At 54.8% G+C, this 23,140-nt stretch overlaps 10 protein-coding genes across 10 annotated transcripts; 7 read left to right on the top strand and 3 right to left on the bottom strand.

The window, feature by feature from the left end:
* Positions 1-988: 988 nt before the first annotated feature.
* BGZ61DRAFT_427682 (phosphate transporter) lies at positions 989-3,098 on the bottom strand. The gene is made up of 3 exons (XM_046243709.1): positions 2,897-3,098; positions 2,319-2,837; positions 989-2,268 (listed from the first exon to the last, which is right to left on the bottom strand). The coding sequence occupies exons 1-3, from the start codon at positions 2,970-2,972 to the stop codon at positions 1,136-1,138; spliced, it is 1,728 nt and encodes a 575-aa protein (XP_046099615.1). The 5' UTR covers positions 2,973-3,098; the 3' UTR covers positions 989-1,135.
* Positions 3,099-3,677: 579 nt separating this feature from the next.
* Positions 3,678-4,799, top strand: BGZ61DRAFT_458728 (uncharacterized protein). Its single transcript, XM_046246800.1, has one exon. It carries the CDS (start codon positions 4,069-4,071, stop codon positions 4,525-4,527), a length of 459 nt encoding a protein of 152 aa, XP_046099614.1. The 5' UTR covers positions 3,678-4,068; the 3' UTR covers positions 4,528-4,799.
* Positions 4,800-4,843: 44 nt separating this feature from the next.
* BGZ61DRAFT_361986 (uncharacterized protein) lies at positions 4,844-5,230 on the top strand (the record flags this gene model as incomplete). Its single annotated transcript, XM_046241320.1, has 1 exon — positions 4,844-5,230. One exon carries the CDS (start codon positions 4,844-4,846, stop codon positions 5,228-5,230), a length of 387 nt encoding a protein of 128 aa, XP_046099613.1.
* Positions 5,231-5,530: 300 nt separating this feature from the next.
* Positions 5,531-9,142, bottom strand: BGZ61DRAFT_482307 (histone deacetylation protein Rxt3-domain-containing protein; the record flags this gene model as incomplete). The annotated part of the gene is made up of 2 exons (XM_046249384.1): positions 5,531-6,773; positions 6,825-9,142. 2 exons carry the CDS (start codon positions 9,140-9,142, stop codon positions 5,531-5,533), a joined length of 3,561 nt encoding a protein of 1,186 aa, XP_046099612.1.
* A 1,506-nt stretch (positions 9,143-10,648) lies between these two features.
* BGZ61DRAFT_458723 (uncharacterized protein) lies at positions 10,649-11,345 on the top strand. Its single transcript, XM_046246799.1, has one exon. The coding sequence runs from the start codon at positions 10,751-10,753 to the stop codon at positions 11,222-11,224; it is 474 nt and encodes a 157-aa protein (XP_046099611.1). The 5' UTR covers positions 10,649-10,750; the 3' UTR covers positions 11,225-11,345.
* A 540-nt stretch (positions 11,346-11,885) lies between these two features.
* Positions 11,886-13,525, top strand: BGZ61DRAFT_555327 (uncharacterized protein). The gene is made up of 2 exons (XM_046255616.1): positions 11,886-13,048; positions 13,109-13,525. The coding sequence occupies exons 1-2, from the start codon at positions 12,367-12,369 to the stop codon at positions 13,438-13,440; spliced, it is 1,014 nt and encodes a 337-aa protein (XP_046099610.1). The 5' UTR covers positions 11,886-12,366; the 3' UTR covers positions 13,441-13,525.
* Positions 13,526-15,593: 2,068 nt separating this feature from the next.
* On the top strand, positions 15,594-17,172 carry BGZ61DRAFT_362070 (uncharacterized protein; the record flags this gene model as incomplete). Its single annotated transcript, XM_046241332.1, has 2 exons — positions 15,594-16,086; positions 16,295-17,172. 2 exons carry the CDS (start codon positions 15,594-15,596, stop codon positions 17,170-17,172), a joined length of 1,371 nt encoding a protein of 456 aa, XP_046099609.1.
* An 874-nt stretch (positions 17,173-18,046) lies between these two features.
* Positions 18,047-19,075, top strand: BGZ61DRAFT_361762 (uncharacterized protein; the record flags this gene model as incomplete). The annotated part of the gene is made up of 1 exon (XM_046241293.1): positions 18,047-19,075. One exon carries the CDS (start codon positions 18,047-18,049, stop codon positions 19,073-19,075), a length of 1,029 nt encoding a protein of 342 aa, XP_046099608.1.
* A 390-nt stretch (positions 19,076-19,465) lies between these two features.
* BGZ61DRAFT_289690 (uncharacterized protein) lies at positions 19,466-20,311 on the top strand (the record flags this gene model as incomplete). The annotated part of the gene is made up of 1 exon (XM_046238557.1): positions 19,466-20,311. A coding segment is annotated over one exon (846 nt), but the record flags the coding sequence as incomplete, so codon positions are not given.
* A 153-nt stretch (positions 20,312-20,464) lies between these two features.
* Positions 20,465-21,582, bottom strand: BGZ61DRAFT_458714 (Glyoxalase/Bleomycin resistance protein/Dihydroxybiphenyl dioxygenase). The gene is made up of 2 exons (XM_046246798.1): positions 20,855-21,582; positions 20,465-20,797 (listed from the first exon to the last, which is right to left on the bottom strand). The coding sequence occupies exons 1-2, from the start codon at positions 21,145-21,147 to the stop codon at positions 20,668-20,670; spliced, it is 423 nt and encodes a 140-aa protein (XP_046099606.1). The 5' UTR covers positions 21,148-21,582; the 3' UTR covers positions 20,465-20,667.
* Positions 21,583-23,140: the final 1,558 nt, after the last annotated feature.

The following is a 23,140-nucleotide window of genomic DNA, read 5'->3' as shown; positions in this document are numbered from 1 at the left end:
GGGAGCGCCGGCGTTGATATAACTCTCGTCGACGACAACCCGCGGTGGAGTCTTGATAGCAGTGAGCTCACTCCCTCAAAGACGGGACGAAAACTCGGCTCGGATCCCCCGGCCGGGGAAATACCGTCCGTCAGTCGCAGCGCAGATCCCGGGATTCCAAGGCTCTCTCTTAGTCCTGCGAAATTTCGCGGCCGTCTCAGGTCTCTGCGCAACAGGGGTGCGATGCGGTGATGGCCTCCACAGCCGGCGCCAGAGAGCTGCGAGCCGGGCGCTTGTCAAGATTTGCAGGGCGCTGGCGCGAGTGGAAAGGAGTCACCGGAAGCATACGATTCTGTCGAAAGACTGTCTGGCGTTGTGAGGCTGGTTTTACCTGGCCAGCCTGTTCCAACGGACAAACACCCCTGTGTGTTACCATGTTGATCCGGATCGTCCACTTCGACTAACCTCAGATCTGCCATCATGACAGCTTGGCCCGCTCACATGAAACTAAGCGACCATGGTGAATGGCGTAACCGTGCCCATGCTTGTTTTTCAAGTCATGACCTCAAGATATCATGTTTCTCAACTGCAATATCAACTCCCGTCCTGAACTTTCATGGTTTGCGTGATACATCAAGTCCTACCTACTAACCAAGACATTCCACTATTCACTACTCTCCAGTCTCCAGCCTGTAATTTTCTCATAATACCTGCTCAATTCAAGGATTCTAGAAGCAAAGTCAAAACAGCCTGCCGTCTTTGCCGAGCCATTCCCTGATAGGAAATTGCGCAATGTCGATATCCGATGGGCTCTCCACTCCCGAGTACACGTCACGTTTCTCCTAACTTGACATCTCAGATCATATCGCTTACACGTGGCTAGGAGGGCAAGACATTAAAAAATAATATATTTGTAGCATCTAAATACTTTGCATCCATTCTCTTCGTCTTGAAGAGTTCCGCCTAAATACGGTTCAACGCCTAAGAGGTATATCAAATATCAGACCCCCGAGGCGCTCTGCCGGTTGACCCATCCCTTTCCCACTTCTCCCAACGCCAAGCTACCCAAGTCTAAAGCAAAATTTGTACAAATAAGAATTCCACACGAGCGGTTCTATATCGTCGACCCAGGCTCGCTAAGCTTTGTTGAGGACCATCACGTCTCCCATCTCGGTGCGTTCAAGATGAGTCCCATGAGACAGCCAGACAACAGAGCCGTCACTGGGACCGTGATGATCCATCCCATATATATCCAAGCCACAAGCTTGGGGTTGATACACCTCCAGTCCCCATTCGCTAGACCCACGCCAACCGTGGCGCCCGTGATGCACTGGGTCGTGGAGATGGGAAGTTGAAGCCTCGTCGCCGCAACCACGGTAAGGGCACTCGCAAGTTCCATGCAGAATCCTCTGCTAGGTGAAATCAGGGTGAGCCGGTTTCCCAGCGTGCGCATGACGTGGTAGCCATAGGTAAGAAGTCCGAGCACGATAGATGCGCCACCCACGCACAAGATCCAGATGGGTACTTCGACCGACTCGGAGATCTTGCCCGAGGACCACACTTCGTAGGCGGTTGTAAATGGAGAGATCGCGTTTCCGACATCATTGGCGCCGTGGGTGAATGAAGCCGTGGCGGCAGTGAGAATCTGGAGCGCCGAATACATGTACTCGGCACGGTTGTCGTAGTGAGCCGCTCGCGCATGCATGTCCTCGAGGTCCCATTTGAGCACCGCATTGCGCTTCTGCATGCTGATGACGTCTTTCTCGATGCCCCGGAGCATGACGCGGTTGACCTTCCAGGCGAGCACCTGCGGGCGGTTCCATGGGCCGTCAGGGCGAGGGGGGATGAACTCGGAGGAGGATCGCGCCTCTGAGCGAGGACGGGGAGTCGCCGGAGGAGATTGAGCCGGGGGAGGAAGGATCCATACGTCGTCCTTGTCGAGATTCGGCGGCTCGCCGTTATCCGTCTGGACCGAAGCGAGTAGATTTTCGGATGCGCGTACGTAGTCGAGCTCCTCGCGTGTAAGGTGCCCTCGATAGTAGTCCTTGATGCGGTGTTTCGAGAAGCCGACGGGCGTAGGGGGCGGGATTGAACGCCATAACAGCAGCGGCCCTTGGAAAATGTGGTACCACTTCAAGGTCCAGTCCTCCTTTATGATCCTAGTCCACAGAAAGGGCATTAGAAATAAGCCCTGGAGAATAACGACGCCAGAGGCTGTAGTGAATATGGCGATGAGGACTTCATGAGTGGGGAGGTCGACTCCTTGAATACCCTTCCAACAAATGAGCACTGGGTCCAGTTAGTATTGTAGCCACCATAATAGGAACAAGAAGACGTACTAGTCAAAGCGGAAACGGTAAGAAAGGTGTAGAAAGGGATGGAGTAAAAGGAGCGCATCACAGCACGCTGCCGAGTAAGGACGAAGCGTTTGGTGATGAAGAATAGAAAGCCGCCAAGGCATCCTGCGATTCCAGGAGCGATAATCCAGGCGGCAAACACCTGCGAAACACCGTTCCATCCCCAGTTGACCTTGTCGATACCGATAGATGCCGTGGCTGTCCCGACGATACCGCCGATGATAGAATGGGTAGTTGACACCGGCATGCCGTTTCTCGTCGCAAAGGTCAGGAAGAGCGACGATCCGATAATGGCGCACATCATGGCGAGGAGTAGGACGCCGGGCGAGTCCTCATAGTGATGGGGTTCGACAATCTTGTTCCGAATGGTATCTGCCACTCGGGCTCCGACTGTAGCGCTCCCAGAGAACTCGCAGACGGCGGCGACAAGCATGGCTTGCTTCATGGTCAGCGATCTCGACGAAACCGAGGTGGCGAAGGAGTTGGCGACATCGTTGGCGCCTGTCACGGGTCAGTTGCGGTCCAGCTTCAGACGAAGCATCCCGGCGTCGAAGACGTACCGATGTTCCAGGCATCGAGGATGGCGAAGATGGCCGTGAGGACAAAGATGTAGTCATATTGATGGAGTACCGCCATTGTAAAGGCTCAGTAGCCCGCAAATGGGGTGGATAAACGATGTAGGTAGGTAGAGCTCTGTTTGAGAGGTGGTTGAGATGTCTTAGTTTGGTATCTGGCCTGGACAGCCGTGAGAGGGCCACTCCGTGACCCAGACGCTCAATCCATGGTCGACGATGGTCTGTGATGCACTGATGGAGGGCCAGGATGACGCTGTCAAGGCGGGTGTGGGCGGGAGTGGGCGGGATCTTATAATATGCAGTGGCCTAAGCTCAGCCGGAAGCACGTTGCAACATGCGCAGGGTCAGGGCGAGTGGCAGGCGACGGAGCTCGTGGACGACTATTTGACTAATAGCTGGGCTTCGATCAAAGACCCAGTGGAGCGGTTAAGGTCCTAGATGGGTTCCGTCGCTTCCATGAGCGTCACTGCGCCAGGCCAGGGGGCCACGCAACGGGTGGTCGAGGCGGTTCCTGGATGGACGGTGCAGCGAGTGAGCAACGCGAATGTGCACCGTGGCGATGCTCTGATTCGACGGGCCAGGGGAGAAGTTGAAGTCAAGGATCCCAGTCTTTAGCGTAGGTTTGCAACTAGAGGCGTCGAGGCTCACGACTCTTGACCGAGAGGAGGCGCAGGGGGATATCGATCAGCCAGGATGGAGACAAATGCGAAGCGCCATGACACAGAGCAACTGCGGCAGAACCACCCGAGAAGGTTCACAGCCGAGTCCCGTTGCTTGCTGCGGGTACGAAACGCCATTTCTGTTGTGCCGCGCTGGTCCCATTCTATCAAGATGACCCTCAGCCTCTTGGCTGGGATGCGCCGTGGGCCAATGACACGCACCAGATCGGCCACGAGGCGACGACGTACGAAACGGCCGCTCAGCTTAGCCTAGGAAATATTTGGACAACCAGCCTTGGAGCTGCATATTCTTTTTCTAGCTCTCTGGTATTATTTCTCATTCACGCCCGTTGATGGTATTTACCATATCGTCGACCATGGTTGGGCGGATTGCCACACAATCAAGGCGAATATATTCCGAGTTTCCTAGGTGCAGCATTGCACCACATCTGTACGCCCACGGACCAGGAACAAGCAACGTTGCCGATTTCTGTGCAGATGGCTCGCCGGCGGGTGAAACACGCAGCGAAAGTCAATCGCAGGCCCAGCGTTGCAGAATCCGGTGCACATGGCGCGGATGTGGCGATTCGTCATGGCTGCTTCGACACCGAGTTTCCCAAGCAGGCAATCTCGACGACCAAGCTGTCCGCGACAACGCAGTCTGTAAAAACGCCACAGGCCGTGGGTCGGCAGCACTCATTCGCATCTTGGAGACCTCGCACCACGTTGTCCGACGGCCAAGGCCCTGAGACGAGACTCTGCGGCCCAGCTCCAACACCATCGCCGTTACATCCCCACGTGCGGCGCCGCTCGACGAATCTAGCGACCGAGACAAGGGTTCCCCCCGGTATGAGCGTGTCCAGGCAACTGTGCATCTTCCCTGCGAGGAACATGCTTGTAGCGGGCGTCAACGACTGGTCGCGGAAGCCATCGCCAGAGCAATTGTCGTCTGTTTAGTGCTGGGTTGGCGCTTTCAGGGCGTAGCCTTGGCATTGGTGGTGATTTAAAGTTGCGGCGATCAACTGCTAGACAGCCACCCATTGACCAGCTTCATCAAGAAGGATGGCACTCCGTAAGATGGCCGCTCGCTGATCCCCCGGTACGTACCAGACATGAACCCCCACCCCGGAAGCCGGAGCGCGGAGGAGCTCGGAGGCGAGACGGGCCGAGGTTGCTAGTGGCATCTGCGTCACACCTCCAACCCATCCGAAATCATCACCACCCGCCGGTTCCGCCGCAGCCCTCACTTCCCACCACGCCAACACCAGCAACCATGTCGCGCCTCCTCGCCCCCAACCTCCGCGCGCTCCTCCGCCCCAGCGCACCCTCCGCCATCCGCCTCGCCTCCGGCTTCGGCTCGCGCCCCGCGCCGCCGAAGCTCCCCGCCAGCGAGCAGGCCGAGTTCGAGCGCCTGCAGCGCGCCGCCGCCGTGTCCTCCGCCTTCCAGCCCGAAGCCGACGCCGCATCGCCGGATGCCACCGCTGCCGCGTCCGCCCCTGAGGTCACCGACGTCAACCCCGGCCTGTTCCGCGGCGCGCCCCCGGAGTTCGAGGGCGACGTCAACCCCAAGACCGGCGAGGTCGGCGGGCCCAAGAATGAGCCGCTGCGGTGGGGCGACAAGGGCGATTGGAGCTACAATGGACGAGTGACGGATTTCTGAGTCAAGGGCTCGCTCATCGGGGGAACCGAAGTCGAAAAACGGGGTGCGACTCACATCCCTAAGACATGCAGAAAAGGCTACGAATATGTACGATAAGAAACGGTGCAATAGATGAGACATGGCCTCTTTCAGGATTAGGTTCAAGTGTTGGGCCACACGGCTCCGATTAATAATGTCCTATCATGAGATCAAATGGGTATTCTCTAATCTTACAAGAACCCTCGTCAACCCCGACCGCCGCAATGCATTCTCGGAGTAAACGCCTCGAGTCCAACCAACCCGTTTTTGCAATGAGCCAGATCACTGGTCTCCCTTCCCGGTCTCCTCGGGCGTGTCCGTGTCCGCCATTTGAACGTCCTTGTCCTGTACCTCGTTGATCTCCTTCGTGAGTGGTGACTTTGGGTCCGCATCCGCTGACCGGTTTTCCTTGTCCCCTTCGCTCGAGGGACCCTGTTCGCCGCTGCTGTTCTTTTGTTCGCTTCCTTCGCGGTCTTTCGTCCACCAGCTGCCGGATATCTCGCCTCTCAGACGTCCGATTCGCTCCTTCTCCTTTTCGCGCTCCTGGCCGCTGATATTCTCCAGACTTCCCTTGACTTCCCACATAGCCTTGCGCATGCGTTCTCTTCGGGCTTTACCGCGGAGCCTAGCCTGCGGTTGCGCTCCATTCTCAACCCATCGCACACTGTTGATCATGTAGCTGATTCCGTCGTGGACCGTGTGGCGAGTACCGTACTCTCCGCCGAATTCTCGACTCGAAATTCCGTACCGCGTTGACGCCGAGTACCTAAGAAGTCGCGGGAGGATCAAAATGTTGATGTGCAAGTCGCGCTGAGGGGGGATCGACATAGGGCCACCAGCCGGTGCTGATGTGATAAGGCCCTCGGATTCCAGGTCAACAGTGGCGGCCAGGTTCTTATTCTTGCGTCGTTTGCCTTCCGTCGTTCCCTGGTCGAGGTCCAATAGTGAACTGTCCACGTCCTCAGTCCACTCGCCCTTGATCCATCCACTGTGTATACAAGCAGCCACCACATCAGAGTCATCCGTGTACACGTCGGTTCCCCAGAGGAAGCCGCGAGAAGTGATTTCCTCGCGGGATACGGGAGACAGGTGGATGCGCGCGACCTTGATTGTTAAAGTGCAGTTTTCCTTGTCCTTGATCATGTCCCATGGCAGAGGCTTGGGGTTGGAAGCAAATGATCGATGAGTGGAGGTGCTAGGGATTAGCCTGCCGGCCTTGAGCCCCGGCTCGTAAATGAAATCTCCCAAATGGTGACGAGGACGGGTAGCCACAGAATCGAGCACTGCCTTGGAGGTTACAATCGTCCTGGGCTTCGGGGGGATGACTGGCGCGGCGTTTTGCGCAGGCTTTGCAGCGGCGGCATGTGGATGCCCTGGCCGGGGCCCATGATGATGGTGAGGAACACCGACATTCTTGTCGGTAGGTGAAGGTCCCCCAGGCGCCCCTCCCTTCTGGTTATTGAATGGCGTAGCTCCTCCAGCTGGGGCAGACCCCTCGGGGTGGTGATGATGGTGGGGGACACGACTAAGACCAGTCAGTAAAGTATAATCTAAGTAACGAGAATTTTCCACATACTAGTGATGATGGTGATGGGAGTGCGTCTTGGGCCTCTTTGTCCGACCCGTGGGTGTGAGCCTCCCACTACTGTCATCATCCGCCTTGTCTTCTTCCTTCAGCTTCCTCCTCCTACCTTTGGCGGGTTTTCCAACAATCTCTGTGCCTGAATCGGGCGTCGTGGTATCCGCATCCTCCCGCTTCGCAAGCGACGCGTTCGTAAACGGCATGGTGGCGCCAGCTGAGATCGGGCCCGACACACCCATGAGTCCATTTCCAATACCAGCAAACATTCGACCGAACTCGCTCTTAATTCCAGGTTCACCGGCCGGTCCAGGTTGCTGCAATTGTGCGCCTTGCACCGCTTGAGGAAGTGGAGAGATCCGGCCCTTGCGGTTCATCTCCTGAATGGCCAGCAGGTTCCGTTGGTGGCCGTTGGGTGCCGAGGGGTCTTCATTTCGATGTCGAGGGGGTTCGAACTGGGCCGGGCCTTGAGCCCCATTATACGCGATTGACGGTGGTGGTGGTGCTTCCTCACTCGGGCGCTGTCGGTGTTGGGGGGGTTGAGGTTGTTGATGCTGTTGTTGTTGATGTTGTTGCTGCTGCTGTTGCTGTTGCTGTTGCTGCTGCTGTTGTTGCAGCGGATGGATCAGGCTTACTCGAAGTCGATCGGGGGAGTCATAGGGATGCGGAGGAGCGGCAGGCGGATTCTGCAAAGGTTGAGAATGGGATACTGGGGGGTATCGATCGGGGGGCGCAGTTTGGTAAGCAGGTCCGTGAGGTGGATACGGCCCGGTGGCAGGAGGGTATTCTGGGTGTGGTCGCTGATGATCCATGGGTGCTCTGTAAGTTGGATCAGGTCCCTGGCGTCCCCAAGCATCTCGCGGATCTCGCGGGTCTCGAGGATCTCGGGGGTCTCTAGGATCTCTAGGATCTCGAGGGTCTCGCTGGTCTCGAGGGTCTCGCTGGTCTCGAGGATCCCGCAGGTCTCGAGGATCTCGTGGGTCTCTGGGATCTCGTGGGTCGCGAATGTCGCGGGGGTCGCGCGCGTCAGGTGGACGGCCATACTGGGGCGGGTTCCTTGGAGGTTCGCGATGACCATATTCGTGGTGCATAGGGTGCCGGCCTGAATCGCTACCTGAGTAAGCTCGATCCCTCCTTTCTCGTTCCCGTTGCTCTGCCTCTCCTCGTTCGCGCTCTGCCCTGTACCGGTCGTCGTAGGGGAAGGGTCGTAGACCTGTTCTCTCAGGGTTGTAATCCACTGGGGGGCCGGGCGCGGGACGGCCCATCTCATCCCGCCGTCCATAACCTTCGTCAGGACCGGGACCTCGAACCATCTCCATGGACCTAGGAGGCATTCCTGGGTACGCCTTGGGTTGACTGCTCGGCCTGGGGGGCGGGCCGGAAGGCAACCTGCCAGGGTCGGCCGAGCTTGAGTGATGGCGCGAATGATATGCCGACGGTGTACCATAACGCTGGACTTCGGGGGTCGAGTAGTGGCCTTGTGGCGAGGCTCGAGGATCGTATGGTCTCTGGTGATCGGGCGTTTGCGGTCGTCGGAAGGGAGGATAGTCTGCGGCGGCCGAGTGCATTCTAGGCGAGGCGTGCATAGCAGGCGCAAAGGCTGGCCCCGAACCAGGCGCCGCTGAGTGAGGAGGGTAGTGCGACGGGGGAGGTTGCGAGTCTCGAAGCGCCGGCGGTGGACCGCCCAGCATCGCTGATATCGACATGGTGCTGCCACCGCTGTTGGTTCGCGCAATTGAGTTCAAGGCCGGGAGCTCTCGACCGGAGGGAAACGACATGGGAGGACCGACGGCCACGGGAGGCGCTCTAGGCGGAGGAGGCCCGTAGCCCATCATGCCGTGCGACTGCTGGCCAGGCGGTAGTGGCGCCCCCGGTTGAGGAGGCGAGTTTGGCGGCGGCATCGCGCGATTTAGGTCTCGAAGCGACGGAAGCGAGGACGAGCTCTGGATGCGCGCGTGGCCAGAGTCTTGCTGGAACGGGCGTGCAGCCGAGGAATGGAAGGGGGTATCGGAGGGTCGACGCTGGAGCGGGTTATGGGCGGCATACGCAGGGCTCCGGCTGGGGCTCAGGCACTGGGTGTGGGACTGGGACGCGTGCGCGGGGAGAGACGGCGTCGAGAGGGCCGACGGCGAGGGCGAAGCGTAGGCAGCCGAGTTCGGGGCGACGACGCCGTTGTGAGCGTTGTGAGCGACGTTTGCGGTGGACGCGGCGGCGATGGATGGTGTTGATGATGATGTCGGAGGAGGATGCGGGAAAGGAGAGCGTGCGTAGGGCGACGGCTGGAAGGGAAGCTTGGGCGGCTGCCGTGGATCCATGGCGCCGAGTTTTTAGCTCGAAAATTCCGTTCGGTGGATGCACTGCTGCACGCACTGGATGACGAGGGCCCCCCGGAAATCCAAGCAACCACCAGCGCCAGAACGCGCTAACAACTTTTGGGTGGAGCAGCCGCTAAGATAGCCTGAGTCGTGAGGTTGGGTTGGGGACTCGGCGGCGTAAAGCTGCCCTGGTTAAGGTAAGGTACGGGGGTACCTGGGGGAGGCTGGAGCAAAGCCGGAACGACGCAGAAGCGGGCCGGAAGCTATTACAGCGAGCAACAGGCGGCAGCTGGCGGCAGCTGGCGGCAGGCGGCAAAGTGGAAAAGCAAGCACCAGCTAATACCTTGGCCAACAGTACCTAGGGGTACTCCGTACTCGACAGCGCGGTATGGTATGAATGCAGCGCAAAGTTCCCTCCTCACGCAACAGAAGGCGTCGACCGCCCTCTCAACAAGCCCACCATGCGACGCCGACGGACACGGGGACGCAAGGCACAACAGCGTGGGTCAACGATGGATGGCCGGACGGCTGGCGGACGGCAGATGCGCAGGGCGGCCGCGGCAAAGCGGCAGACGGTGTGTGGCTGGCTGTTGGCGGACAACGGCGGGACGAGCGAGCGCGCGACGGACGAGCAGTCATGGATCGGCGCCAGCGATGGCGATGGCGATGTCAAGACTGATGAACCGAACCCACGAAATCTCGCAATGTTTTTGGGAAGATGCAAAAAAGAAACACACACAACGCGACAGAGATAGACCGCAGCCTGGACACCCGGGTCTTGCGTCCGGGGAGCTGCGTCCAACGCAACGGAGCGTGACCAGGACACAGCACCAGGCCCAATAGGTCTGGTTCCTGTTACGCCTGTCCCGGGACTGCTGCACGCACTGCACCCTGTTGCCGGCCTAGCCCGTGATGGCATGGCCGTGGAAATTCCCAGAACTCGCGCGCGCCCAGCAGCCAGCTCAAATGGATGGGAGGCAGGGATCGCTGGCCGGAGCCACGACATGGCGAGGGGCGGTGGGCGCTAGTGGCCGTGAGACATGGATGGGACAGACAGGCTCCCAGCAGCAGTGACACACGACAAGCAGAGACCCTGCCCGCCCTAGCTCGGGGGCATGCCACAAATAAATCTGTCCACCGATTGTCTGGTTGGGGATACAGGATTGCTGGATGGCTGGTTGTGCGAGCCTGATGTTTGGACGGCGGGTGTTGTCCCGTGGCCAGTGTCGGACAACCATAGGGGATCTCTGCCTTGTCGCGACAAGCAACGCCAGCTGAAAAGCCTGAGCTGCCCTTACATGGGTGAAGCCATGAGCGAAGCCATGATAAGTTCCCGCGTCCAGTCTCCAATGCAGCAGCAACCACAGCGGCTTCACCCCTCCGCCCATGTCTTCAAGCAATCCCAGTGACTGAGACAAACCCAGCACACGGGGGACACACTCGTGAGCGGGTGTGAGAGCTTCCCGGCCGCGCTGCAGCGCGCTCTGAGGATACAAACGAAGGTCAGGGCCTGCCCATGCACGGAAGCGCTAGGTACTTTCTTTGTTCGAGAAGCTTGCCTCGAAGCCTTGGCTCGCCGAGACCACCCTCACGAAGGCCTCGGGCGTCATGGTGACGAATAGAACCTGTCATGTGCGCGTCCCATCCTTTCGAGTCATGTCCTGCCTGGAGACGAATATTTCGTGTGCCATCCACGGCACCTTGGCCAGCTGTCGCAACAAAAAAGTGTTCGTCCGTTTCCGCATCCGAACCCAAGTACAACGTCCCGCTGCGACCATCCATCCTAGTGCACAGACGATCCGGGATGGGGCGCATGGGTCAGAACCCTCCTCGCCAGGGCCAGCACAGCTTCCCCGTCGCTCCGTCCAGGCCTGTCTTGTTCGTCATCGAGTCGCGTTGCGACCATTACCCCATACTGTCTCTTTTTGGGGATTTCACGTGTGCGAGCACGAACGGTACGCCAATCCGGTCGGTCCAGGTCTCCGTGCCCTACTCTCGTGCGGCGAGACGAGCGGAGCAAGGTGCCATCCGCTCAGTGCTTTTCACCGCCATCGGGGCTTACTTCTTCTGCCGGCAGCATGATTCCTGGTCATCGTTCTTCCGATTGCCCGTGCCATCGTCGTCGCTCCGCTTTGCCCTGGCGGTGAGGCCACCGCGATCCAGCGTGCATACAGCCCCACTGCCAACCATCCCTGTCGACGTCAGGTACCTCGCAAAGTCGCGACCCAGCAAAGAACTGGTCTGAAATGTCGGTACATCGGTATCAAGGTCGCCTTTCCGTGCGCAGCTCTATTTCGGGAGCAATCTGACGGTTACGCGATGCCGACGGCCTACCTGTAGCACGAGGGCTTGTGACTGTACCCGTACCTACGTAGAAATACACCGTGCTGCGAAATATGTGACCCTGTTTCTTTTGCTTCTTCTCCCTTCCGCGAGCTGAGCGTGACATATGGTGGCTGACGGTTGCGTTCATCTCCCGTTGTCCTGTGGCACAAGCCCAAACAAACCGGCAGCTGGACAAATGGGAGCTTGGCTGGTTTTGTTTGTGCTTAGCTGGACCCCTGTTCCATCTTCCTTACTAAAAACTAAAAAAGGAACCGCTTTGTGCCTGGATTTTTTGGCATCTTCCTTGCACAGGCCGACCCACCAACCACATGCTGTAATTACTCCGCTGGGAACACCTAAATTGCTGCAACTGTGACCCCAAAATCCCCACATTCGTCGACCTCTAATCACGGCTCTCCGGAACTCTAGACCAATATGATATGCAAGAGGATCCAAGACGATTCAATCCGGTCTCTATCATCCCGACTTCGAAGGACCCAATCGGGATCTCAGTGTTCAACTCGATCAACTTCTACGCCACCAGGCTTCTAATGCTTCCGTCTGCCGCCAACTACCCTGGACTACCCCCGGTTTGACCTCAACCTCATTTAACGTAGCATTTGAACTCTGATCACTTGTTCTCACGGAACGAACGCGAACACTCATTGATGTTGTTCTGTAGACATTGCATTTTGGCTTCCTCTTTGTGACATCGTCCACTGTTCCCGTCGTACAATGAATCACTGCAACTGTCCGCTATCACATCTTTCTCAGTTCAAGGAGCAGGAATCACGGGCGGCGACTACTTCACCCTCCATGTTTCGGCCCCGAAAAGACAAATTTCCTTCCTTCCACACTAAACACCTACGCCTCTACATCCCACCGAATCTATCATCAAGATGTCTCTTCGATTGGGTGATTATGTGGAGAGCATTTACTTCCGCGGACAAGACCCATCAAAGGCAACGCATCGGCCTTTCAACAACGGAAATGCTCGATCCCCACCACTACTCCGCTCTCGCGGAGTGAATCGCATACTCGTCTTCCCGGGTTCCTTCAACCCACCTCACCAGGGACACCTCGATCTCCTCTGCCATGTCTTCGGAAATGCGGGCGAAGACCTCCATGTCGTCGGCGCAATCATCATCATGACGGATGATGAGAGACTTGAAGCAAAACTCAGCAAAGAACAAGACCCCTTCCTTCTTTCCAGAGAGCAGCGCGTCAATCTCTGGCGTGGCGAGGGAGTTCCAGTTGACTGGGCTTGGATCTACGACAGATCGGAGGCTAGCTGGCCCGAGTTCCAAGCCGAGCTGACCGGCAACTTGAGAAAGCGCGGAATCGAGCTGAAGTTTGCACTTCTTGGAGGACCCGACAACGTTGGGGTTCAGGGTACCCCGGCTCCTAAGTATTGGAATTGCGAAAGCATCCTCACCAGCAATGTTTCTCGCCCTGTCGACTTCCTCTGCCCCAACTCCCTTCGACAACTGCCTGGCTATGAGACGTGGACGAAGCCTGACATCGATCGCGGCCGGATTATGCGTCAAATCGAAGCCAAGTTGCGTGGAAAGTCACGTCAAGGTAAGAATTGATTCCTCCCCGATATGTAACGTTAATAAGTGCTAATGATTTATTGAGCAGTTATTGAAGAAGCTGTTTCCCTGGCGGTTGATAACCTGGCTGCTATTTGGGTCTGTCGCAGACTTCGGAAACCCAGAACTATGATCCGCTTCATCCCAAAACCTGCAGAGATTGCCTCCGCTTACATCCCCAGCTCGACCAACATCCGAAGCATTGTATCGAATCCGTCATCGGACAGACTGGGCGACCTGAAAAAGAGTAAGGCCCTCAATGCCGATATCCTGGCAGAGTACGTCCGTCAGCGACTGACCTCGCCGAGAAAGGCACTCAAACAGGAAGAGGAGCCCGAAACAGAGAAGAAAGACGAGCGAACCCCTGATGACTTTTGGTAATGATGCGGTTGACAGGTGGAAGGAAAATGTGAAGATGGCATTGAAACCATGATGTGTAAGACGCACCCTGGGAGCATCTAGTAGACTGGCACGGATTGGTCTTAACGTTAACAATTTGGTAACTGTACTGAAGCAAATAGAGAGCTGAATAAATGAAAAAGTAAAAACTCAGATCCTTGTGAAGACTTATTAATCTCCAATAGACCAGATTCCACAACTCAGAAGCGACTGTAAATATAACCAGCAAAAAACAAGCGTTGAATCCAAACGAAAATGGCAGGGAAATAAGGGCAAAAGTCCCGACGGTGGACATCAGCGCAACACCCGATCGATCTCTAAGTGGCGAAACAAGTAAGGCTACTCTGTTGGGAGACCTAATTTCTCTCGACACTCAGGAAATTTCCTCAGATGCCTTGTCTTGTGGTCCTTTCTGGCAAAGGATTTATGACAAGCGTCGCATTTGCACCTCTCATCGGGGATTGAATTCTCCTCCGCCCAGACTTTGTGGTGGGACCAATAATGTCTGTTGAGATCTTTCATCGAAGCGGCGCCATAGTCGCACCCTGCACCGGCCTTGCAGGGGCGAGGCCGTGTATGACGCACCATGTGCTTGCTGGTTCTTGTTACTGGAATAGTTCATATTGCCTTCTTTTATCCAATACTCACTTCAAATTCCGACCTATTTTCAACAACCTCCCGCAGCATCTCTTATATCCTTGATCACTATGTTCTACGAACTGTCAGCTAGCTTCATGTATGTCGTATATGGTAGAGTGCTTTACCCTCCATATTCAATTCCGCTGGAGATCCAGTCCGCCCAAGGGCTTTATGATTAAGACCAAACCCACCAGGCTCTACCCCGAACTAAGTCCGTCGGCTGGAATTGGCAAGGGAGGAGGCGGATGAGGCGGGAGTGTATAAATCGGTAGGAGAAGAGCTGTCACTGCCAAACAGAGGAACAAGGTTATTTCCCAAAGTGCCGAATTGAGTATACCCGAGATCGAATAACGAAATGGACGCCTGGTCTTGGGCCTGATATTGGACGTCAGAGTCGGTGCCCTCGGGGCATCTCAGAAGATCAGCCGCAGCGGCATCCCACTCCGGCATACCCAAGGTCTCCCTGGCTCCTAACAAGAGTTAGTAAACACTTGAGAAAATGGGACGGCCTACCTTTCTCAAGCCACTCCTCATCCCAGTCAATTGAATGAAGTTGCATGTCTTGACTGGGCTCTGATGTTAGTACTTCATTCTAAATAGACTATATGAAGTGGGATCATTCACAAACCTTTGGTTTCGTTTCTATAGGGAACGAAAAGGCGAATTGGCGTACTGCACCGCAGCCTTGGTTGTGAGGTCAAGGTAAATCGTGTGATGGGGAAGATTTTGTCTTGACTAGGTCGCAAGATCACCAAAGAATTGCAAGAAATAGGAAAGAAGACAGATAAATTGAAATGATGATTCTGATGAAGAGAAGATGGGAACATGGATTCTCATGAGCGTCGGATTGAACATGCTTTATAGACATTGGCGCCCAACACCACCCACTCTGCGCACCCCGACATTCCACACGAACAATCCGATCAGGCTGCACGAAAAGCCGCAATCGCGGTGGCCGCACAATCGCAAAGTGTAATAAGTCCGCTTTGTTGGTCGAGACCCAACGCCTGGCCTGGTCGCCTTGTTGCGGTCTCGCCCAGACGCGGGCTGCTCAAATGGGCCAACACTGATACGTGCGATGCCACCCTGCAGGTGTGATTGGCGTTCCGTCGGATGATGGAGGGAGGGACCCCCCAATTAATGAGCTCAGCTGTCTAGTTTATCTCACGTGCATGGTCGGCCTCCGTTCGATTCTATTCGAACATGTTCGTTGTCAGTAGGTGTGGGAGCCTTGTTGGTGAAGTGGGACGGAAGGGAGTGAGATCAAATGGTACCTCACGTTGGGCATAAATATGGACGCAGATTCCCAAAAAAACGTCCAGAAGACAACAAAGATTCATTATCTCACTGCAATCAGCCCTTTCTCAGTAAATTATCATCAATCTGGAATTTTCCCCCGAGTTACGCGAACACTCTCGTCGCAAGCATGTCTGGTAAGAGCCCACACAATGCCGAATAATTCAATTACTGACATGTTGTATCTAGAAATCACTCCCATGAAATCTCGAGAAATTCACAAGTTTTTCGAGCCATTGGTGCTTCTCAAGGCCCTTGGTTCCGCAACAAGAAAGACGGCCGTTTCACCCAGCTTGGAGGCATCAATTGACATTGAGGATGACGAAGAAATCTTCAAGGCCTTTGTGTACAAGCTAGGCCACGTCTGCGACAACGTCAAAGGAGATTGTGGGGCAACAATCACTTCCTTCTGCGTCTTGCAGGATCAGGCTGAAGAGGACCTGGTGCACTACTGGTTTGCTTCGAATCAGCGCACGCACGGGGAGCTAGAGACGACCAAGATCTATGTCAAAGGGCTCCTTGAAAAGGCAAACGAAGCTTCTGAGGATATTGGAAAAGAAAAAGAGGTCTTCGCAACTCTCCTCTCTAATGTCTTGAGCTTCAACCGGCCGAGAGTGACCTACTACATCAAACAGATCATAGCCCAAGCAAGCAAGTGTATCAGCATATGCCTTAGCAGCGTCGATGAGAAGAGTGAGTTAGAAACACTCCGCCTAACAAGCGAGTTTATGAGATTTAATACTGACGTTAAAAGACCAGGCGATTGCCGTGATTCTCAGGGCGTTGGCCAATTTGGTTGACCTTGAACCTTTGGTTAGCTCGTCGGACCAGTCTTGTAAGGAATCCCAAGATCTTTAACAATGTATACATGCGTTTTGAACTCACATTTTTTGTTTATCAGTTGTCGAAAAATGCCACCAAATCATTCTCATGCTTGAGCGGATTCAGCTGTCATCCTCTGGGCGTGTGATGACTGAACGTGCCCTCGAAGGTCGCATGCTCGGCGTCCCAAGCGAGGATTGTTGGTCGGACCTCCAGCATATGATCAATCGTACACTGGCATATTCTCAGTCTGTCCGATTCATGCTACGAGCAAAGCGAAAGTGGCCTGTACTCTTTAAACGATTCGACGTGTCCTTCTACGAATCCAGTGAGCGCATGCCGCGGCCATCCCGAAACAAGAGCCAAAGTGCAGAAGGAATTGTCGGCCGAATGACTCGCAAGCCCGACATAATGGAAACCTTTCGAAATTTCGTTCGCGATCTCCAAATGTTCGACCTTGACAAATTGATCCAGGAGGAGTATAAACGGGACACCTTCCACCCCATTGTCCATTCAGAGGTCCTGCTTTTGGACCAGCTGGATAAACAAGGTCTTTTGCAAAACCATTTCTTCTTCAATGGATGGATGTATATCGGTAGCAGCAAGCCAACCTGCAAGCTCTGCGATTACTACTTTGAAGCTCATCCGTCGCACATCAGACGCCGTCCCACTCATGGGAATCTGTACATCAGTTGGCGCTTTCCCGACGTACTTAGCACTCAAGGCGAGGAAGGGGTACAGAGAAGACAGGACATTCTTGACAGAATGCTTCGGAAGGTGCGCAAAGAGGCTTTTGATATCGTTAGGATGAAGACACCTTCGAGCTACAGAGGAGAGGACTCTTTTACATACTCGGCTGTGCTTCCAGTGGACAGGTCCACGGATCGCGGATCGGATGGTGATGTGGACGATTTAGCGTCACTGATGGGCCAGGTCGATTTGGACCGAGACCTCTAATTACAGTTCTCGCCCCTACGGCGAAGGCAATGGGGAGTATGTTATGTAGAGTCATCTCGCACCCTTATAGTTAAGGACAGTCGGGCACTTTTTGAACTGAGAAATCTTTTTCATTTTTGATGAAAGGACATTTGTTTTGACCTTCGTGATGCACGTATGACACTGTTACATGTGGATGCAACCACCTGATTTTGGAGTCCGGTCGAAGTATTTTGATACGATTGATCTTTCTGAGTTGTATACATTCTTTGCCGTTTTTATTCCAAGGTTCCAAAGACTGCTGGGCGAACGTCACGCACGCTCCTGGGAGTTAGGTGCAGGTGGTCAAGGAATACTTCGTCCATACAAACTTGTGCTTGTGTGAAAATACGGTCCTGTAATAAAATCCTCGACAATTTGAGCATCCTTTCTCTTTTATCCCAGAGTCTCGCCAACTGTCCCAGGCTTGTTAGTTAAGAGCAATGGCCCACAGTCCCCGGCCGGAGCAGCCACCCCACCGCCGTAAACAGGCCGGACCATCCGGGCCCCACGCCACGTGATGGCAGCCAGTCATTGGGTTGGTTGTTGCATCCTCACTCACAGGCGATGCATCGCGAGAGTTCATCCTGCTCTGCTCATCGACGCATTTCCACTAGAACATCTCCGATGCCTTTTCAGTTGCCGCTGCAATATGCAACAGGAGATGCACGACTACGGGCGACCGGCTGCCGATCGCGACCGGGGTACAATGAGTGACTCTGGTGAGCCGTTGCCCAAGGATTTCCGCGCGTGGTCGTACACGGCCCTTAAATTGACGGTGCCGCTCGTCGTTGTCGGGGCTCTCTTCTTTCTTGGACCTCACATTGGTGTGGGTTTTAACACTGGTCCGCCAGATATGAAGTTCTCAAGCACTCTTAAGACCTGCGCCCCTTTGGCGGCAGCCCTCAACATTACCTTTTACAAGAACGAGTCGTTAGCTCCGTCTCCGCTGCCAGCGTCGCATGCCGGCTCGGATGGAGAACAAATCATTGAACTATTCCAGACCCTTGGTCGTTCCACTGTGTGGAAAAGTATCGCAAACATCAGCTTCGAGGGAGATACCTTCGAGCCAGAAGGCATGGTGCGTCTCAGCAACGATCGCTACGTGGTCAGTTGCGGAGAGTACACCGAGCACACCGAAAAGTATGGCGAGACCATCAATGGAACAGATCGCACAGCAGGCCAAGGTTTCGCTCATTTGATGGTCTACAACGGCAAGGGAGAGCGCATCGCCGATGCGAGTATCACGAAGAAAGGCGAGAGCGAATACCACAACGGAGGTCTTGACTACGACGGCGCATACATTTGGGGAACTGTCGGCCAATATCGTCCAAATAGCACGGCCTACGTCTACCGAGCCGACTCAACTACTTTGGACCCAGAGCAGGTGCTTCAGTATGCCGACCATCTGGGAGGCATTGTGCACGATACTCGCCAGAACACCATCACCGCTCTAAATTGGGGTGGGCGCAATGCCACGACTTGGGACCTCGAGCGCGCCAAAACAGGCTGTGATGCGACGCCCAAACCGAACCACGTCGTTCGTAACCCAAGCTATTTTGTTGACTACCAAGACTGCAAATGGCTAGGCCACAGCAAGTTTTACGATGGAAAGAGCGTCATGCTGTGTTCCGGAGTGGTCACCATTGGCGGCTACAACCTGGGCGGCATCGCGCTCGTCGATGTTGCCACCATGGTGCCGTTAGCTGAGGTCCCAATTGCGCTGGAAAGCGCCCTTGGCGTGAGGTTGACGCAGAATCCCGTCGATGTCAGCGTTGAAGACGGCAAGTTGCGGTTATACTGGATGCCAGATCAACACAACAGCACCTTGTACATTTATGAAGCGCAGCCCGACAGCCCATTCCAGTACGGGGGAGGTCGCTAAGGCATTTTCCAAGGCATGACATCCCTATCTTTAAACGGAGGGGAAATAATTACAAGCTCCAGCTCGGATAAACATCCGCACCGCTTCTCCCTAGTCGGCCGTTTGTGGTGTCAGCAAATAGTGGCAGCCTGTTGTCATGTTAACTCACGTCCAGCCGCAACGCCTCGACCCACTTAGCAAGAAGCCATCACAGGCAGCCCTTTGGGAATTTCGGTGCCTTGGAGCTGAGAAACGGTCTTAATCACAGCATCTGCGCAAAGTTCCATTACCGGGGAAGCTCTCATCAAGGGTCGTTTTCGTACCAAGCACAACATCATCAGTTATCAACCAGACGGCAGTAGCACCTTTGCTATGATGGATCTAAAGCTAAGCAGCTCATCGGGGACGGGGTCGCTCGGGCTGAAAGACCTTCCTCTCGAAATCCGCGAACTCATCTGGGAGTTTGCTCTACCAGACCGTCGCGTCTTTCACGTCAAAGGCATGTCCCGGCAGCGACCTTTTATGAATCCAGACCCGCGATGCCTATTCTTCAACTTCCACATCGGCCATCCCCCTCCAGTCTGCACGCGCGTGTGCTCGGAATCTCGCGCTGTTGCCCTCCGTAAGGGCTTCTTTTTCGAGTCTCGTGACGATCACCCTGGCTACTGGTTCAACCCGGACAAGGACATCCTCTACTTGGACCGCAATCAGCGCACCTTGCTTCATTCGAAACCAAATCAACCGCGCATGAAAGTCTCCGGGTGGGACCGCGTGCTCAATGTCGGTCTTGAATGGCGTGCCTTCTTTCGAGATATCCCCCGCCCATCCCAGGATGAAACGATTAGCAGCTACTGGAGAGCGGCTATAGACCCGTTGTACGCTTACATGCCGCGTATGAAGACGGTCAATTACATCCTCCCAGAGGCTCGGTACAAGGGAGGGATCACTTGGGGACGCGAACCGTATGGAGCGCAAAAATTCGAAGCCGAGCTGTTCCCACTCCCGGAGGACACCCCGATCCCATGGGAGACGAACCGGAATCTAGGCACGCCACCATCACGGACCCAGATACTGGCGGAAATCCAAGGGAGGCCAATACACGCAGCTTCCGTTCTGCCGTGGGCGGAAGTAAGGGGAGACATTGTGAGAGGGTTTGAGGAAGGAGATGACGTGAGTGGTGCAGAAGCAGAGCCAGCGCAAGAGGGAAATCCATCTGATACCCGGGTCAACTATCCGCCTCGGATTGTGGGTTGGTCGCTGGTGCGAGTGGGAGCAACGTTTAGCCAGGAGAACCCAGCGTACTTAACAACCTCAGTTTAGACTATAGACCGCCTTTACATTCTACTTCCGCGCTCATTTATTGCGGCACCTCTCGCACATGTGCAGTCTGTTAGAATATCCATGTGTAAATGGGGAATCAATCAACGTCAATTTGTCACAGCTACATGTATACCAACACCCCACGCTCCGCGCACCAGCAACACAATTCTGGCAGAATTTCAACACCGTACACCCTTTGCCCGTACATTCATCTGTTTTGTATCAAGCCCTAAACACTGAACCATTCTCGGTTTCCAAGACATCCTGATTGAGACCCTAAAGAAAACGACCACCTAAGCTTCACGAGTCACGTGGACAACTTCGATGTTGTTGCCTAGAGGGTCGAGAACAAATGCTCCGTAGTAACCCTCCATGTACTCCTTGCGGAGCCCGGGCTTTCCATTGTCGGTGGCGCCAGCCTTGCTACTCGGGAGTCAGCACCGTTTTTGAAACATCATCTCGGACAGGGACTCGACTTACATGGCAGCTTCATACCACTCAGCAACGTGCTCCTGGTTCTTACCAGGGAAGGCAACGTGCACGGGAGCCACACGCCCCTTCAAGTCGCCGTTGTACTTCTGTAGGCCGTCGGTGCAGCCGCCGCCGAGCCAGAAGTCGATGTTGGATCCCTTGGTGCCGAAGCCGCAGTACGAGTGTGGTTCATGGGCCTCGACCACGAGCTCGTAGCCGAGGGGCTTGAGGATGGCCTTGTAGAAGTCTCGCATCTCGGCGAAGTGGTCACCGACCGGGAGTGAAATGTGAGAGAAAGGCATGATGGAGAGAGGTTTGAGGTGTGAAAACGGGTGAGGATGGGTGTAAGATGGATGAGAGAGATCGAATTGTCTTGAAATGTCAAAGTAAGTTGAGGGAGGTTATGATTCCATTACGGGATCGATTGTCCCTTAAGTATTAAGTTACCCCTCTCTCGTAGAAGCCCATCAAGGCTGATACTTCGATTTCAACTCAAACATAGCCTATCCCGTTCGACTATCGCCGCCACCGCAGAGACCTTCCCCTCATGGACCTGCAAGGCTTACAGGCCGACGGCCCGAACATTGGAAATGTCCAATTGTTCAATCCAACTGCACGTGGGTTCGTGCCAGACTCGCGCTTTAATGGCTCAGGGCCGGGAATTGTGACGCGCGCATGAGTCACGCCGCAAATGCAGCGCTGAGAAACGCGTGGATTCATGCTGGAATGTATTGTTGGCGGCCAGGTTGGGAATCCTTAGCTGTTCCACTGCTACCGTCTGGTGCTGTAATGGCGTCACGCCCACAAATAAGCACTGCGTCATGGCGGGTTTAGCCGGCATTAGCCTGACCGTAGGCTCGCCATTCGTTGATTCACGCTGTAGCAGGCGAAATATGTGCGTCGCCATTCACTCCTTCATGCCGTGACAAGTTCATACACCGACCGACTTCCTGCATCTGACATCGAAAATGATGCCGATGATCCGCTTCGGAAGGGAAATACGAAAAAAAAAAAAGCCACCCGAAACTGTCCGTGTCGCATAAATGAAATCTCCGTGCCGATACTGACGGGCTTGATCCATTCTCCAACTCTTCCCTTCAGTTTTGCCTCCTTCATCTACACATCTTTCGCCTACGGTTTCGGCTCATGGCATGTCTGCTCATGGTGGCACATCGCCCAAAGTGCAACAATTGAGGCCATCGCCGACACCTTACTGATACATAAATGCAGGATTCTCCCATGTCGTTGGTGTCGTTCTTCCTCACGTTACGCAAACTCCGATGCTGCTGATATCTCGTTAAACATTTTCAGCCTCAGACGTCAGCATTTTGGGCTGCAGAATCAAGGCGATATAAGTTATCTGACGCCCGTCTTGCTTACGTCTCATGAACGCTGGACATGGAAGAAATTTTCAACTGGTTGGACATGGCAATGCCATCGATTTCTTGCCCCCGACACCACTTGGCAACGGATATTCTAAGCACTTGTAGGACCTTACTTTCGCTAGAGATGGGGGCCTCAACGGACATGCATTTTAAATGCCAAGGTTCATTGATGACATTTTTATGACGACAAGCATGTATGTGTCTCGGGCGACCAGGGAGTGTTCAGCTCGTATGCAGGTTTGGCAGGCATCCAATCTCGTTCATTCTCCAACACTAAATGCATCCCCCAATGTCATATGCATATTCGGCTTACTTCCCTCGCCGAAGATCATCATTTTGTGTCGCTTCCCATTCAAATTGACTGGTCTGTAGTCTTTGAAATCCTCCTTGCGCCTTTCGGCCTTGCAAGGTGTCGGAACTGATGCTCTTGTCCCTCCCTCCATTCGCGGCCCGAACGGCAATCCGGACCTGCACATGGGGTGGCACGAGAGGGCTTCAGTTGGATTCACCTAGGATACTACGCCAGAAATAGTTGCATCCTTCCATCGCGTGGCAGAATGACGTCCAATCCTGCGTCAAGACATGGCGGTGCTTTTGATGGGATCCATTCCTACACCACCTACACAACACATCAACGAAATTCCTCCTCTAGCTTCCCGGCTTGCTGACTGATTTAGTTATCTCACACTTCTTTTTGCAGGTTAGTTCTGTTCACGGGGCAATGTCGGGCACATTATCACCGCTGACACAATGTTCCATGCATGTCTAACGCACCTACTGGATCAGCTCGCCCTGCCATTGGAGATCTAGAGCTTTCATCCTAATTTCCCCATGTCTCTTTTAATGTTAGAACTATTTCCAAGCTAGTACTATCGAACCCAGTGTCTTGGAAAACCCCCATGACCAATCT

The sequence above is a fragment of the Ilyonectria robusta genome (genome assembly GCF_021365365.1).
Source record: "Ilyonectria robusta strain PMI_751 chromosome Unknown BGZ61scaffold_21, whole genome shotgun sequence".
Taxonomy (NCBI): domain Eukaryota; kingdom Fungi; phylum Ascomycota; class Sordariomycetes; order Hypocreales; family Nectriaceae; genus Ilyonectria; species Ilyonectria robusta.
Note: the sequence above shows the minus strand (reverse complement) of the source record. Positions and strands in the feature narration are given on the sequence as shown.